The following is a 14,660-nucleotide window of genomic DNA, read 5'->3' as shown; positions in this document are numbered from 1 at the left end:
AAGATACCTTTTCTGTAACACTCAGTCTTCAGCTTTTAACGCACTGATATGATTGCGGAGGAATGTGGCTTGTTGGCGACTGTCTGATATATGGAGTCGGCCTGTTGTGGACAGGTAAACCTAATTGCGGCAAACGAGGTTGGTAAGACATTTAGGGTGCAGCTGTGCCTTTGCGTTATCTTGATCAGATCATGTCAACTCCTATTCAAGTCGATGCCTCGTTGCTTCAAAAACTGATTCGCGAAGGCCCAGCAGCCATCAACCAAGATATTCCTGTTTACAATGAGTCAATAATCGGTACCACAGGAAGCACTCCCCAAGGATCACCGCCTGTTCCTACAGTGGAGTCAACACCGCCACAGAACACAAGACCAGCAACTTTTTCTTCCGGTCAACAGCCTACTAGACTGCCGTTTCAACCGCAGCGGAAGTACTATATACAAGGGCGCATCATCCACAAACGGAAACTATCGCGGAAACTGTTCTTCCTGGATGTTTCACTTGTACGCCGCAAGAGGAGTTTAATCAGCGAAGATGGATCATTTAATAAGGATTGCAATACATCAGCATCCTCAATTACATCAGGAGGAACAATAGCCGTTAGTGGTGGAACTTCCGGCAGCATAGAAGACGGGTTCAAGCTTAGCGTATGGGAGGGCATTGAGTCACCACATCATGGCTCTGCAGATGGCCAGGAACATCAACAAACGCGACAACAGCAGCATCAAGACCAACTTCAAGAGGACGGACATTCTCACGACAAATCAGTTCTGAGGATAGAAGTCATTGCGCGCTACCCTGTCCACTCACTAAAGGAGATTGACGATCTATGGAGAAAAGTTCAGCTGGGCTCCGTAGTCGAGGTCAACGGTGACATTGAACTCTCACAGCGGAACCGTGGCCATGACGACAACAGCGACGGCGACGTTCAACATTCGCAATGGACTGCAATCCTACATTGTCTAGACTTTGAGATTTTGGAGCTCTGGCAGGGCGAGGAGACATTCGAGCCGAACCCAGGATCGTCCGTCACTCATGCCACGTCCAAAAAGGAGCAGGATCAGAACAGCACCATGAAACAAAGCAGAAAAAGGAAAAGTGCGGAGGTGGACGCTGATGTATCAGGACTTGTAGTAGGACAGGAGCTAAGAGTGACGGCCAAGAAACAGCAGAGAGGCGATCCGTCACAGCCGCATTGTAAGTTCTGGTTGAATTCAGGCAAGTGCAACAAGGATATATGTCTCTTTTGGCATGAGACTGACCCTGTGAAACTCAAGGCCGAGAGACGAAGATGGGTCGAAGAGGTAAAAAACAAGTGTTTCAGCTTTTTTTTTTTTTTTTTTTTTTAAAAAAAAACCCAATGTCGTTCTGGATTACTGATATGTATACACTACGATCTCTGACACAACAGCGCATCCGAGCCAAGCGGCAGATCTCCCACCATGCTTCAGATCCACATCAAAAGACCACCAAGAACCAGCATCGCGAACGAGCTCTCTATTTCGCTCAATGGCTCGTCAAGACTTTCAGTCGCGACGCTCTGAACTCTGGATCGGGCGTACTTGACATTGCCGGAGGACGAGGGGATCTGTCCTGGGAACTACAGACCAGACAAGGGATCCAGTCGACCATCATCGAGCCTCGTCCGGGAAAGGGCATGCGCAAGTGGCAGCGCAAATGGCTACACAAGTTTGTGATCAAGAACAAACCCGCCCCAATGTCGATACCAACAGAAAATACAGCAGACGATGGAACCGAGGCAAATACTACGGGGCTGATGATGGAGGACGAGTGTTTGCTCCAGAAGGGCATTGAGGATCCAGAGGAACAGGAACCGGATGAAGGAGAGGAGCTGGAGGGACTTGGCGATTTTATTCCTACAATATTGACGCGCCCTCTTCAAGGAACAGAACCAGCACGGATACAGGCTATGCTAGATGATCAGTTCTTGATAACCCATCAAGATTTAATGAGCGGGGCTTCCATCCTCATTGGACTTCATCCAGATCAGGCAACCGAACCGATCGTGAGGGCAGCGTTCAAGGTAGGGAAGCCATTTGCTGTCATCCCTTGCTGCGTCTTTGGGCGAGATAATCCGCACCGCCGATTGCCTCGGCATCCTGCAAAGTCCGAGACGGTAGACTCAATGACAAAGGAATGCATACTTGAAGAGGACGAGGACCCCTTGACGCGACCGGTGACATCGTACAGCGATTTTGTTACTTGGTTGTCAACGCTCCATCCTGAGATTGAGACTACATGGTTAAACTTTGAAGGCATGAACCGCGTTCTTTTTTGGCGTGGACCTTCAGCATCTTCAGGAAAAACAGTAAGCGAGCCATAGATACCATCTAAATAGACTAAGAATTGCATCAGCCATTCTTCCTTTATAAAAAACAAAATAGTCGCATTTTTGTAACAGCCTGCTGCTATTGTTTTATTATTAACATCTCGTTGTATGAAATACGAACGCATCTGAAGAGATGGCGCCTTTCATGATGCTTTTACGCGGCGGGGAAGGCCTTGAGGATGGAAGCAAAGTCCGAGCCAACAGCAATGTTAATATCAGGCAGAAGCGTGCCGGAATTACCCCAGTCGACGTAGCGGTTGATGCCATCGTTGTTCACAATGATGTTAGCGATCCATGACAGCTGGACGGGGATATAACCCTTGGAGGAACCGTAGGTAACCAACGCTTGCCAGTTAGCCTTTTGACTAGCTTGGAAGGGACCAGGGATGGCAACGTTGAAGGTGACAGTGGCGGAACCGGTACCCGAGACCGAGAAGGTCAAGGTGTTCTCGAACGTGAACAAACGCATCATGTTGGTCTGGGATGAGATGCCGTCAACAGCGGCATAGTTATCCTGGTACTCATCCGCGGCAAGGACCATCTGGACAGGGTATCCGTAGTAAGGGGACTGGAAGGTAGCAGTGACCTGGGCCTGGAAGTCCGTGCCTGTTGTGGGCAAGATCTTCAGGGACCAGTTCTTGTATGGGGGCTGGGACACGGTCGTACCGGCAAAGTTAGAGGGCACGACCAGGTTGCTCTTCAGTGCAGCAAGACCAGCGTTCAAGGCTGGATTGGTTGAGGTCGCGTTGTAGCCCGAGAGGATGAGGGTGACGTCCTTAACAGTGAGGTCGTTCAGGAAGTCAGTCGCAGCGGCCTTGGAGGTGTCTAGGGCGGTGGTTGAGAGGACGTAGTTGTTGCCGGGAACCAAGGACAGGTTCTTAACGGTCGAGGTACCGACGACGCCGCCGGAGGTGCTGGTGCTGAAGGCAACGTTGCCGAGCTTGAGGCTCAGGCTGCTGGGGTTCACGATGTTGATGATTGAGGTCAAGGTGATGAATCCGGGCGTGTCAAAGTTAGTATCGATCAAGTAGATGTACTTCATTCCTTGCAGGTTGTTCAAGCCAGAGAAGGGGACCGAGGACTTGAAACCGATGCCGGAGATGGTTAGGTGGCCAAAGATACCGAGGTTCAGCTTGGCGTCAACTGTACCCTGGAGCGTGGAAGGATGTGACGCACTGGTTGAGAGCGCGCTAATGAAGCCGGAGAAGGCGGCGTGCGAGCTCGAGAAGACATTAAGGGCGGATGATGGATACGAAGTCTTCAGCGTAGAGCCGCTGACGCTGGCGCCGGTCCAGGGCGTATCGATGTTACCGATCTGCACTCCGTTATCCTATTAGAGCCGAGAAATGAAACTGTTTAAAAATGCAGCAGGATATGATGTGAACAGCAGCAACACAGCAGGAGTAGTTTCACCTACGGCAATAATGATGTGCTGACTAATGCTGTCGATAGGGAGGGTGATACCGGGGATGGAGAGCATGGTAGCAGTGATACTGCTGGATGACGTGAGGGGCGCCCATGCGTTTGCGGGTGTGAAGTCGATCGACATCTGGTCGAGAGCGATGGAGCGAATCAAACCGACGTCGACCTATAGATTGAATGAGTTATGAACAAAGATATGAATTAGGAGGATGATTAATCTACTATAACACGTTGAGGTCAAGCACACACGAAGGGCCGGTATCTTACAGCAATAGCTGCTTGACAGCTACCTGGCCAGGCACCAGTGAAGATGAGGCTAAGCACGAGAACGAGCAGTGGACGTAGAGATATCAGTTATGTTATCCGCGACGGTCAGCAAGTACCGGGGGAAGATGGTTCTGGTCGTAGATGGTTTACCCGACAAAGCAGGCAGCGATACGATCAGAGGCAGCATCGCGCTTCTCGATAGGTGCAGCAACAGCTGCGGTGGCCAACAAAGCACTCAAGGCACCCAGGGCGACAGCTTTCAAGGAGAACTTCATTTTCTTTTTAGGAGGAGAGGAGGAGGGGAGAGAGAAGAGGGAGAAGGATAAAGGCGTGAGCGTGAGTTTGTGAGAGATCTGGAATCTGAGGAAACAGAAACAGACGGGGTGGGGACTTGTGCTTCTTTTATATGCATACGATCGTCTGCGGCACATCGTATCGACATGCTATGTTTATTTGCTCAGGGGCGAGAGATTTGAGGCGTGCAATGTATGTTGTGTCCCTCAGTTATCGGCAGACCAGACCAGACATGATGTGCTGTACAGAATGATCGAACATCTGGAGAGCATGGGCAGGGGCAGGGACATGCAGCAGAGATTGTTATTGTTGGTCTATCAGCGTCGCATGTCCTCACTGGCAAAGGTGGGGTAGGAAGTTTGTTTTCATTCGCTATTATGGTCTCGGCCTACCAACCGAGAGTACAGACACGCCGTAGGAAATGTCTGTGGAGTGGAAGGAGACCGCTACAAGACAACAATAAAAAAAAGTGGCCTGTTCTGTATCCTTCAAAGGAACAACTCGTTTGCCTGTTCATTCTTCTTTAAAGCAACACAGACACCGAACAGGAAGAGCAATAACAACATTGACGACCATAACACAGCCGAACAAATAACAGCTCCATGCGCCATCGCCCTTCTTCGCGGCGGAACGGGAGCTGTAGTTTTGTCCGCTCTTTAATTATTTTACAGTGTGGATAGACTAAGAACGAAACGAGTGCGGGAGATGCATTAGTGGGCAAATGTAAATGCAAATGCTGCAGTGAATGAATGCAGGTACAGACGACGAGGGAAATGCTCGTAACACAAACATTCCAATCAACAACATCTGCAGCAAGGGCGGATTCAGACACACAACACAAACACTCCAACTGCCGCTGTTTCTACTACGGCCTACAACAACAAATCCATCTGTCCACAATCCACTCGCGGCTCTCATGTTTGTCTCTTTCATCTTTGTGTCTCCTGTCTTCTGCCTATCTGCCAGTCTGTCTGCTCTGTCGTTCGTTTTTGTTACCCCATCCCGCATACAATTGCATATGCCTAATTATTCAACCAGCTTCATTATGGCACCAGTAAACTCATATGCGGCGGACACAACATGTTGTCCAGCAGGAACAATTTGAAATCCTATGGTCATTAGTCATATTCCCTGCACCTGTACTCTAGTCCCTGTTCTCCTTCCCATTTTCGCTCACAGAAAGTATGAACGAAAAGAAACACAAGAAGAGCAGGGAGCTACGGTGGACTACTCTGGTCATACAGGGGTCTATTCAAGCACTCATGTCGTTCTTGTCTTTGCTAGTCGCTGGCAGACCCGTCGCAATATATTAGTAGCAAAAACTATGTGTGCGCGTGAGAGAAAAGGTGGGAGAGGTGGGAGAAGTGGAAACAAAGGCGCCCGGTGAAGCAACTGTCAGTTTAATTTGCACAGAAAGCATTCTCCCAGGCATCTTACGCCCTCTCCAACATATTGTGGATCTTTTTTTTTTTTTTTTTTTCGGTGTCATTGTCAATTGGACTTCGCTATAGAGAAAGAGAGAGAGAGAGAGGACCCGCGCTGACGATTGGCAACATGATGCATAACAACGACAACAACGACAACAACAACAACAACAACAACAACAACAACAACAACAACAACAACAACAAGAAAATTCCGTCTCCATGCCAAACAGCTCACTTGCAGACAATTTTGTGTTTTTTACCCACAAGGGTAAAGTGTGGAGGAGAACGAATGAACAGTTGGATGCATCATTCCAAAGCAGCCAATACAACTGTAAACACCATTTGTAAGTCTGTATCCTCCGTGTCCGACTGGTGGAGGGACCGTGAACACTTTCGCATCTGGTTGATGGTGTTCTTGTTTGGTGCTGCACAAACATTCATGTACAGTACATGTGCATGTCATGACTGTTCGCCCTACCCCTGTTCGACTCGCGCCAATCTAGGAAGAAGAGGCACGCGAAGAGAGTCCCAGAGGGCTTATTCGTAAGGTACATGTGCATCCTAAAGTGAAATCGCCATATCTGCCTTGTCCGATACAAAGGTATCCGCCGAGCGGATTTTTTTTTTCTGTAGTCACAATGGGCAGCCCTAGCTCAACAGAGGAATCAGATGGGGCATGCACTGACCACAGGAGAGCAGTGTCATTCACGCCCCGCACATCTTTGCATACCCATGTTCTGTTGTCAATCTCTCCTCTGAAGGAAAGCCCTTCTTGTCGTAATAAACTTCCGAAAGGACGTGTAGCACAAGCATTTCTCCCTCTTTTTTTTATTATTTAGATGCTAACATCTCCTGTTCCTGGATGTCGATTCTCCTAGACCGTGCTAGTACGTGTAAATATGCTTGGTGACAAATTCCTTTGCTGCCTTCGAGCCCTTGTCGTGGTACACTGCCCCGACAATCGCCTCCATCGTATGTGCCAGCACCGTATCCTCTCCTACTTTTGCGCCCGGCGATGACTAAGGACAAAGAAAAAGAAAAAGGAAAAGAAATCCCGCCATACATTTTAGTCAGATTCCATTCACGCTTACTCAAAACTACATCGCTGTCTTTTTCGTCCCAAAAAAAAGTCTACGACGGCTAAAGAGACAGAGTTCCGCCCCTACTTCTCTGTCGTCCGTGTCCTTACCGAAGGCGACTTCCAACGCATGACCTCATCTACGCCCATAGATCGTGCAAGCTTGGCCAGCTTTTCAGATGCAAGTGCATGTGAGACTGTGGCTCTCAAGGTCTTGTTCGACTTTACTGTATCCCATTTCTGTTCTGTAACATGCAGCTCCAAGAATGTGCGTCCTAATAAGTCCGCGTGTGAAAACAAAAAGAGCAAGATCGCAATTAATATCGATCCGGTTTTACACGGGCTGTCTTTCGCTTGCAAGCAACTCGTCCTGTGCCTTGGTTCACTCCTTCAACAGATATATATATATAGTTATATATAATACGAGCGATCCATGAACGATGTTCCTAGTTCCTAGTTTTTTTCAATTACCCAGGTAACCCAGCCTTTCGTTGGTGGGGAGGCTTCCATGAGCAAATGACTTGTGAGTGATCGCCTGGGCCATGAGTGTAGGATCTGACAGATCAACACCGAGACGCTGATAAACCGCATTGACTCTGGCAGAGTCATCCAAAGTCGCTGAGATGCTGGTGTTTGAAAGATAAGCCCGAGTTTCGTAGTTGATGCCTATATATTGAGAGCGACGATAAGGGTTTCCATGGTCATTGGTACAATAGTTGCTTTCTCGGCTGATGCCCTGCGCTCGGTCTCATGCCTTCTCAGGAGCACTCCCGTGCCAATTCGCCTTGCTCTCCTGGCCAGAAACAGTGGTCGGTCCTTGTTTTGCAAATCTTACATCGGTTGACATGGTTGGCCAGGCGGGTTGGCCTGAAAGCAGAAACTCTCTGAAGCATGGCGGTTGTCGGGTCTGTAGGTTTCTCTTGGGCTGGGACGATTAACAAACAAGAACAGGGTAATATGGTAATGGGGGTAATGGGTGGAGCTGCGTTCAAGCTTGAAGCCCGGAGGATGCATTTTCAAAAGCCACATTGTTTACTGCAAATATGTGACTGGAAGGTTGCCATCCAACGATTCCGTTCCACAGATCAACCCAACTGTTTATCATTCTTGTGGATATCATAATTGTATCTAGCTGTAGTTGAAGCAATTGAGCCCCATGAATGGTATTTAAGGCAGGGGCTCGTCACTGTTGGAGATCCTGTTCAAGTGGAGATACACATCCGTACCATATCTATCGACAGAGCAGAATGGCATTTGGGGACTTAGTATAATATATTACAGGTGATCCCTCCCCTCATTGACAATAGAGATGCGCAGATAAACGGATCATTGAGGGCTACATACCCTTCCATGGAGATCAGCTTCAGGTCGCCACCGAAATATCTTGCGTACAGTCTACTGATGGGGAGACCGTATCCGAATCCGGCCATGGGAGCCTTAAAGTCAGACTTGTCAAAAGTCGGATCCAGATGCTGTGAAGGTGCAGTAGTATACATGTATGTCCACACCAGCGGAACACCACTCCTGGGGATTCCACCGCCCTCATCTGAGATCTTGATCGCAATATCCTATAAAGAACAAGAGTAGCGTATGTGTGTTAGGGCCTTTCTGATTAATACACATTTTTGATGCGTCCAAGAAAAGAAGCCGAAAAGAACATCGTACCTCCTTTCCTTGCGCCACAATCAATTTGATGGGTGGGTATTCGTCGCACTCTGTTCCGTATTGCTCCACTACAGCTCGCAGAGAATTCTTGAGCAGCTCAAACAGCATGTGGCTCAAGTGAGAGGGCACATACATGAACTCAAGGTCCTTTTTGCAATGCAAATGAACCTCCGGTCCTCGGAAAAGTCCGTAATAGTCCTCGCAGATGAATTTCGCATTGTCAATTGCCTCCTGTGCCATGTCCGCCAAGTTGGTTCTTGTGCAAATGATGCCTACATAGTCCTTGCGGGAGGGTCCTTTGTTTAGGGCAATGTGTTGGCCTACATTTAAGAGTTATGGGTTTAGGTTAATACATGTCCGATCGTTTAAATTTGACAAGAGGGAGAGACCTGCATTCAATGCGATAGTGTGTACGTACCGATCAGCATGCGGATACCGATACGCGACATATAAAATCGGTCCAAGAATGCCTGGACATCTGTGTCAACAATATGAAGATTCTTTTGCTGTTTGAACTCGAGAATGCCTTGTGCTATATTGATCGATCGTATAGTACAGGAAAAAAAAAAAAAAAAAAAAAAGAAGAGTGAGCACAATAGTTTATAGCCCATCCAAGATCCCCATGAAAATTAAAGATCGGACGAGGTAAGGTTGCGCCACCGGACAGTGGGATTCTCTCTGATTTGTCGACATCTGCACCAGACTTACCGACAGTAGTGACGACAGGGTCATGTCTGCGCTTCACAGCCTCGATCATCCTTGTAAACTTTTCGTTATAAGAGTGCATCTCTACAGGCCACTCGGCTCCATCCATAGCGCTGTGGTATCTGTTAAAAAAATACCGCCAATTTTAAATCGAAGAAATGGTCAGCTACCCATCTTGGCATCATATTCATCCATCACGAAAATAATGAATCATACCTGTGCGATAATGACACGGCCCTGCGACCGTTCTGACTCCCGCCATTGGGCATAGCCAGATTGGGAGAATTCTCAGGAAGGGTCTGCATGTCAGTCTGCTTGTTCATGGTGCGGGTTATATCCTTTAGCACAGGAGTCATTTCCTTGCTAGGAAACTCTACGATGTCCTGTATTGCACACGGACAAAGAAAATAAAAATGATCGGTCAGTCGAGTGAGAGCAGGAGCACGACAGGAAATCTTGAAGTGACTCCACCTGTGGGACTGTACCTGGAAGGACTGGGCATACCAGTTCTTGACACGGATGATCGAGGGCATGTCGCTGAGATTGTAGGGCAGATTCTCCAGTTCCTTTACCCTATGAGCGAGACGGATGGGTAGCTCCTCCGACAAGAATTGGCTGGCCTTGAAGAGTGTTCCCTGAGTTGGGTTCTGACCTAGAAGCGAACCCAAAAAAATAAAAATAAAAAGCGCATGCAGAAAATAAGTTAAAGAGCGACGACAAGAACAAAGTGCATAAGCACTAGGCAGTGGTGGTGTTGGTTGTTGTTCTTTACCGAACATAACCATCTGTCTTAATGAGACACCTGTCTGGGGGAAGGTCGCAAAGTGCTTGATCTTTTCTGACAGCTGAGGAGTGATTCTATACATGACTATAGGTTGGTTGGGATGGAGGAAGCTGGGTAGAGAGAAAGAAAGAGGAGGAAGGGTAGAGTGGGGAGGGCGGGAGACGGAGGTTGAAGGCTGAGGGTTGAGGATGAGGATGAGGCAAAGGTGGAAGGGAGAGGAAGGAAGTTGATGGCGCGTGGGAAGTAGGAAGAGGAGGGGATCTGAAGAAGGGCGAGATGAGCAAGGCCGAGACTGGCAATACCCCGGATTGTCCAACCCAATTTCTTGCGAAGACACTTTGACGCATGTGCTTCATTTTCGTGTCAAACTGGATGCAGAGTATCATCTGGGACCCTCAATGGATACTCTCCCCACGCCGCCGCAGTACCATTGAGCACAGTAACAGCGAAGTACCACATGTAAACGAAAGAGTGCTAAGGGTTGTTCCTAGCAGAAGGTGCCCATCACGCGACATTATTATTGAACCATGCACCCGAGATAGTTTCTCGGGGCCACCTGCAAGTGTTAAAAACGGAGCTAGCCCAATGCTCCCCTACCTTCAGTATGCATGTAGTATTTGAGTATATCGGTATCTGCGCCTGGTAGCTAAGCAGAGTGGAGCCCATTGTACGGCCTCAATGCTCACCCACAAGACACATTTTGGATGTTAGGGTAGAAATATCCAGGCTACTCGATCAAGTCTTCATACGCAGAAAGGCGACGATGATGAACGATATAAAAGGTTTAGAAAGAAGTGAATGCAGAGGATCGACATTCATAATTATTTTACAAGAAAAATAACACGGCTAAAGAAGATATGCTAGTGTTTGTGAGGGGTATAGGTTGTCAAAATGGATCGTTTCTACTTTTTCTTTTTCTTTTGTTATTGTTCGTCTGTTGCAAAAGATGTCAAGTGTGGGTGGACATGAGATTGGCTGCAGCGGTAAGAATGGGTAAGAGTGAGAGTCGACGTTGCAGATTACCGGTATATGTAGAGGTGTTGGTGGCAAAATGAAAGCTGCAAAGAATTAAAAAGATAGGGCTAGGAAGCGGAGAAAGACAAAAAGACCGCCGAGCAGATCGCCGGGAATAAATGCGAATCTGTATATGGGGCACACGCGTGCACTGAGACTATAGCTTCTTGATGAGTTGCTTGGCATAGTCCGATAAGTACGCAAGCGTCAGTCCCGAGACCGCCTGTGCCAGCAACCGACCTGCGGGCGCCCAGACCATGGCCGCCGGTGTAAATGGTGTTCGTTGCATCCCCATCGCCTTCTCCGATGCAACCATCTCCCGCATCAACTGCTCCCGCTCTCGCTGTCTCCATATCCGCATCTCCCGGAGCCGCAGTCCATCCCTTCGGATTCTGGCATACAGCTCCTTGGCCGCAGATCCGGCGCCCTCGCGGTCTCCATAAAAATAGGTTAGCCACGGAACTCTTCCGCTGGCACTATTGTTGATACTGTCACCACTGCTGTTGGGGCTTTTGAGCATCCGAATCCCCATCCAGGATAGAGAAACCTCCGTAAGTTTGAGGACGACCCAGAGAATGAGCATGAGCTCAAGAGATTCCGTCAGAACGTGCATAATCCGCTGACGCAACCAGGTTTGTTTCCAAAGGCCGTAGAGCTGCACAAGAATGCTGTGTGGTCGACTGGCTCCTACACCGGTACTCTTATATTGGCGATGTGGTCGTTTTCGCGTGGAGTGAGATGGCGAAGGGAAAGAAATGAGAGATTGATGCTGTTCGTGCAGGATGGGCTGAAAAGTATGATCCTGGTCGTCATTATGTTGAAGACGCTGCCGCTGAAGTTGTCTGGCACGAACCTGCGGGCTTAACAATAGAGCTTGGTATGATCTTTGCAGCCTTTCTGCTTTGGATCCCGGTGTCCTGGGCATGCGTTCTTTCCTTGGTGCTGAGGGCATACTTGTCAGAGGCGCTTCCTGGCCTAAAGAAGAAGCCGATTGTGGTGACATTGATGGTGCATTGCTGACATTATCGGAGAGCGCAGCTGGTGTTGACCCTGGCATAAACGATAAGTCCTCGTCCCATAAATCTTGCTGACCCAGCATAGTGTCGTTCAATAGCATCTCCAGCTCTAGCGACACTATGTCGCAGGAGCGCCTGTACCGCTCATACTGCTCCAGCTGTTTTTCCTTCCACAGCACCCTTGAAAACGCCTTCCTCCCTGACTGAGCCTGCAGTCTTGAGGAAGATGAATTTGTCGGATTGAAGAATGGTTTATCTGAACGTGAATGCGTGATGGAGCTTCTGCGCGATGTTCGACAAGACGAATGGCTGCATACTTCATATTGACTAGATTCGCCATCGTCCATGTAAAGACTGTGTGCTGTTGAAGTGCCGGGCAAGGATAGTGGCCGTTGCCCCTGGGATAGGCATGATTGCGATGAGTGGCGACAGGATCTCCGACCCAACATTGCCGGCAGTGAGGTCGAGGAGACATTGCTGGTAGTGGGGGTTGAGGTGCGTACCAGCGCAGACTGGGCATCCGTGATGAGGGACTGTAGGGCGCTGCATATCCTGTTATAGACGACATTCGAGTCCTCGTCGGTCCCTGATCCGTGCTTTGAGCTCACTGCGACTGATTCTCCGCTGTCAGATTCGTCCGAACCGATCAATGTTCCCTCAGCACTATGAACAAGCAAGAAAAAACATAGAAACGTGTTAGTCTTTTTTATGCCGAGTCTGAAAGTACGGTCAGGCCATGTCGTGACAAGGCATTTGTACAGATAATCCCATGTTCGACTCTGCTCCTGCTTCGCAAAGTGTTTCCTCTAATGGCTGATATCGGCGTAATTTGTGGGTTGCACAAGCACTAAATGAATAGCGCCAAGACAGCTTCCGGCTCATTGGTGATTTGTCATGGCGATTAATTCCCTGTGCACCTTGCAGCCGAACATCCCTTGCATACACCCCTATAAAATAGAGAGAGAGCACTGTATTCTTTCAAAGAACCTACTCTGCCAGTAGCACCTTGAGCTCGTCCACGATGTGCTTGTTCGAATTCTCGGCTCTGTAAAGAGATAAACATTGTTAAAGAAATAAGGTCAGATTAGGGGATTGAATTCGACACAAGTAATTGAACTGTAGAAAGGAAAGAAGGCCACTTACGCGTTGAGTCTGCTCTCAAGATCAAACACAATGGCTCGAGTATCGGCTACCTCCGACTGCAGTCTTTGCACCAGGTGTTCAAGGACATCCCCCTAGAGGAACAGGATCAACAAAAGGATCACCAGCGGATATCAATAGGGGCATATTGCATGGAAGTGACAGCCATGCGGGGTGCACTGCAGGGAGAAGGAGGGTGTATCTGCGCGTTGAATAAAAAGCGACTATCGGGCCAATGACAACCGACTCCGCCCATTGTCTATGTCCCAAGTGTGAGTATGAGTATCTTTTTAAGTCAAATAAAAAGAGCACAACCCATAGAACCGTTTAATGACACATATGTCTCGCAATAATAAAGAACAATGTGGAGAAACAGGAACAGAACATCTAGATAAATGAAAAGGCTGAGCAAAGTTGAAAGACGATCGCAAGGATCAAGTGGAAGGAGTGGTGTATTGCCGAGCCCATCGTGTAGCGATGCAAAGGTGTAGAAGTGGAGGCAATTCTCTTACCTCTAGACCAACTCCAGAGTCTGAGAGAGTCTTTGCTGAGGGATCGCTGTCATTGCCGCGCATCTTTGTTATCGTCAAAGCTGTGGAGTCCGCCATTGAAGAGATAGATGGCGCCTGGTCCCGGTCCAGGGTCGAGTTGAACAAGTTGTCGAGGGATTGTATATGATCGTTTACATGTACTGCTTCAACGAGTGCCGAGCCAACGATGTCACTCTCACTGGACCATGTCCGTGAATGGGACCCTCCTTCTGCTTCTACTTCTACTTCTGATGATGCTACTACTGCCTCTGGTTCTGCTATGGGAGATGCTGATCGCTTGACTAAGTCTGGATCAATGGATTGTTTTTGTGGCGAAGAGCTGAAGAGGCTGTCGCTGTCGTCTTCGAAGGGCTCTGGCGCGATCGTTGTTGAGCTGGCATATGAATAGTGGCGATGGTCGCCTGAATCCCGCCTCCGTCCGAAGCGCAGGTCCTTTATGAATGTATGTTGCAGGTCGTCGTCAGAGTCGCGTCCCTGTGTCTGGTTGAAGGACCAAGGGTTGCTGAGGGTGTGCTGCGACTCCATGGGTCATGGAGTTGTGGTGTGAGAGTGGGGAAGCGTAAAAAAGAGAGAGAGAGTGTGTGTGTGTGAGGGGGGGGGGGGGAGAGGAAACAAAGCAGAGGAATCAAAGTAGGAATCAAGGAACGAATGGTTGCTAAACCAGGCAGGAATGGGAGTGAGAGTGGGAGTCCGGGACTGAGAATAGGAATGATCAGGAAAAGAAGATGATGCCAGTAAGAGGAGTCATTACTCGGACCAGAAGACGGGCAAGGAAGGTGTCTCCACGAGGAAATATTGCGTTTTTCATCTGACAAACCGCTTTCCGAAGAGGAAAGAGCACAGCTTTCCCTTCACGTCTGTGTCCTAAAAGTGTATCCCTCCTCCCCCACATCCTGGTGGCCTTATCTTTGTCCTTAGTGCCTGGCTCCTTTGTATCCTGCTATACC

General features: G+C 48.6%; 6 protein-coding genes across 6 annotated transcripts; 1 reads left to right on the top strand and 5 right to left on the bottom strand.

Moving 5' to 3' along the window:
* Positions 1-134: 134 nt before the first annotated feature.
* BC939DRAFT_442865 (uncharacterized protein) lies at positions 135-2,408 on the top strand. The gene is made up of 2 exons (XM_051554449.1): positions 135-1,304; positions 1,412-2,408. Exons 1-2 carry the CDS (start codon positions 192-194, stop codon positions 2,342-2,344), a joined length of 2,046 nt encoding a protein of 681 aa, XP_051415123.1. The 5' UTR covers positions 135-191; the 3' UTR covers positions 2,345-2,408.
* Positions 2,405-4,392, bottom strand: BC939DRAFT_490696 (uncharacterized protein). Its single transcript, XM_051559461.1, has 4 exons — positions 4,190-4,392; positions 4,040-4,088; positions 3,768-3,938; positions 2,405-3,680 (listed from the first exon to the last, which is right to left on the bottom strand). Exons 1-4 carry the CDS (start codon positions 4,312-4,314, stop codon positions 2,505-2,507), a joined length of 1,521 nt encoding a protein of 506 aa, XP_051415122.1. The 5' UTR covers positions 4,315-4,392; the 3' UTR covers positions 2,405-2,504.
* Positions 4,393-6,562: 2,170 nt separating this feature from the next.
* Positions 6,563-7,890, bottom strand: BC939DRAFT_442859 (ribonuclease-III-like-domain-containing protein). The gene is made up of 4 exons (XM_051554448.1): positions 7,674-7,890; positions 7,310-7,504; positions 6,950-7,113; positions 6,563-6,779 (listed from the first exon to the last, which is right to left on the bottom strand). Exons 1-4 carry the CDS (start codon positions 7,729-7,731, stop codon positions 6,645-6,647), a joined length of 552 nt encoding a protein of 183 aa, XP_051415121.1. The 5' UTR covers positions 7,732-7,890; the 3' UTR covers positions 6,563-6,644.
* On the bottom strand, positions 7,874-10,260 carry BC939DRAFT_442858 (mitochondrial branched-chain alpha-ketoacid dehydrogenase kinase-domain-containing protein). Its single transcript, XM_051554447.1, has 8 exons — positions 9,981-10,260; positions 9,694-9,860; positions 9,425-9,591; positions 9,212-9,330; positions 8,922-9,035; positions 8,504-8,823; positions 8,183-8,406; positions 7,874-8,069 (listed from the first exon to the last, which is right to left on the bottom strand). Exons 1-8 carry the CDS (start codon positions 10,072-10,074, stop codon positions 8,006-8,008), a joined length of 1,269 nt encoding a protein of 422 aa, XP_051415120.1. The 5' UTR covers positions 10,075-10,260; the 3' UTR covers positions 7,874-8,005.
* An 845-nt stretch (positions 10,261-11,105) lies between these two features.
* BC939DRAFT_49802 (uncharacterized protein) lies at positions 11,106-12,799 on the bottom strand. The gene is made up of 2 exons (XM_051559766.1): positions 12,340-12,799; positions 11,106-12,238 (listed from the first exon to the last, which is right to left on the bottom strand). Exons 1-2 carry the CDS (start codon positions 12,588-12,590, stop codon positions 11,164-11,166), a joined length of 1,326 nt encoding a protein of 441 aa, XP_051415119.1. The 5' UTR covers positions 12,591-12,799; the 3' UTR covers positions 11,106-11,163.
* Positions 12,800-13,051: 252 nt separating this feature from the next.
* BC939DRAFT_49770 (uncharacterized protein) lies at positions 13,052-14,461 on the bottom strand. The gene is made up of 3 exons (XM_051559739.1): positions 13,675-14,461; positions 13,166-13,421; positions 13,052-13,067 (listed from the first exon to the last, which is right to left on the bottom strand). The coding sequence occupies exons 1-2, from the start codon at positions 14,236-14,238 to the stop codon at positions 13,284-13,286; spliced, it is 702 nt and encodes a 233-aa protein (XP_051415118.1). The 5' UTR covers positions 14,239-14,461; the 3' UTR covers positions 13,052-13,067; positions 13,166-13,283.
* Positions 14,462-14,660: the final 199 nt, after the last annotated feature.

This window comes from Gamsiella multidivaricata (genome assembly GCF_025024155.1).
Source record: "Gamsiella multidivaricata strain RSA 2152 chromosome Unknown BC939scaffold_13, whole genome shotgun sequence".
Classification (NCBI taxonomy): Eukaryota; Fungi; Mortierellomycota; class Mortierellomycetes; order Mortierellales; family Mortierellaceae; genus Gamsiella; species Gamsiella multidivaricata.
Note: the sequence above shows the minus strand (reverse complement) of the source record. Positions and strands in the feature narration are given on the sequence as shown.

What these genes read in the sequence shown, in the direction of transcription:
- BC939DRAFT_442865 (XM_051554449.1), top strand. Translation starts at nt 192, where the DNA reads ATGTCAACTCCTATTCAAGTCGATGCCTCGTTGCTTCAAAAACTGATT. An exon ending in GACGAAGATGGGTCGAAGAG is followed by an intron (nt 1,305 to 1,411) that starts GTAAAAAACAAG and finishes CTGACACAACAG; the next exon opens with CGCATCCGAGCCAAGCGGCA.
- BC939DRAFT_49770 (XM_051559739.1), bottom strand. Translation starts at nt 14,238, where the DNA reads ATGGAGTCGCAGCACACCCTCAGCAACCCTTGGTCCTTCAACCAGACA. An exon ending in ACTCTGGAGTTGGTCTAGAG is followed by an intron (nt 13,422 to 13,674) that starts GTAAGAGAATTG and finishes CTTGGGACATAG; the next exon opens with ACAATGGGCGGAGTCGGTTG.
- BC939DRAFT_442858 (XM_051554447.1), bottom strand. Translation starts at nt 10,074, where the DNA reads ATGTATAGAATCACTCCTCAGCTGTCAGAAAAGATCAAGCACTTTGCG. An exon ending in AAGACAGATGGTTATGTTCG is followed by an intron (nt 9,861 to 9,980) that starts GTAAAGAACAAC and finishes GTTCGCTTCTAG; the next exon opens with GTCAGAACCCAACTCAGGGA. An exon ending in AAGCTGATCTCCATGGAAGG is followed by an intron (nt 8,070 to 8,182) that starts GTATGTAGCCCT and finishes CTCTGTCGATAG; the next exon opens with ATATGGTACGGATGTGTATC.
- BC939DRAFT_442859 (XM_051554448.1), bottom strand. Translation starts at nt 7,731, where the DNA reads ATGCTTCAGAGAGTTTCTGCTTTCAGGCCAACCCGCCTGGCCAACCAT. An exon ending in CGAAAGGCTGGGTTACCTGG is followed by an intron (nt 7,114 to 7,309) that starts GTAATTGAAAAA and finishes CGGACTTATTAG; the next exon opens with GACGCACATTCTTGGAGCTG. An exon ending in TGCGTTGGAAGTCGCCTTCG is followed by an intron (nt 6,780 to 6,949) that starts GTAAGGACACGG and finishes CTTTGTCCTTAG; the next exon opens with TCATCGCCGGGCGCAAAAGT.
- BC939DRAFT_49802 (XM_051559766.1), bottom strand. Translation starts at nt 12,590, where the DNA reads ATGTCGTCTATAACAGGATATGCAGCGCCCTACAGTCCCTCATCACGG. An exon ending in GCGAATCTAGTCAATATGAA is followed by an intron (nt 12,239 to 12,339) that starts GTATGCAGCCAT and finishes ATCTTCCTCAAG; the next exon opens with ACTGCAGGCTCAGTCAGGGA.
- BC939DRAFT_490696 (XM_051559461.1), bottom strand. Translation starts at nt 4,314, where the DNA reads ATGAAGTTCTCCTTGAAAGCTGTCGCCCTGGGTGCCTTGAGTGCTTTG. An exon ending in GCTGTCAAGCAGCTATTGCT is followed by an intron (nt 3,939 to 4,039) that starts GTAAGATACCGG and finishes TTCAATCTATAG; the next exon opens with GTCGACGTCGGTTTGATTCG. An exon ending in GTCAGCACATCATTATTGCC is followed by an intron (nt 3,681 to 3,767) that starts GTAGGTGAAACT and finishes CGGCTCTAATAG; the next exon opens with GATAACGGAGTGCAGATCGG.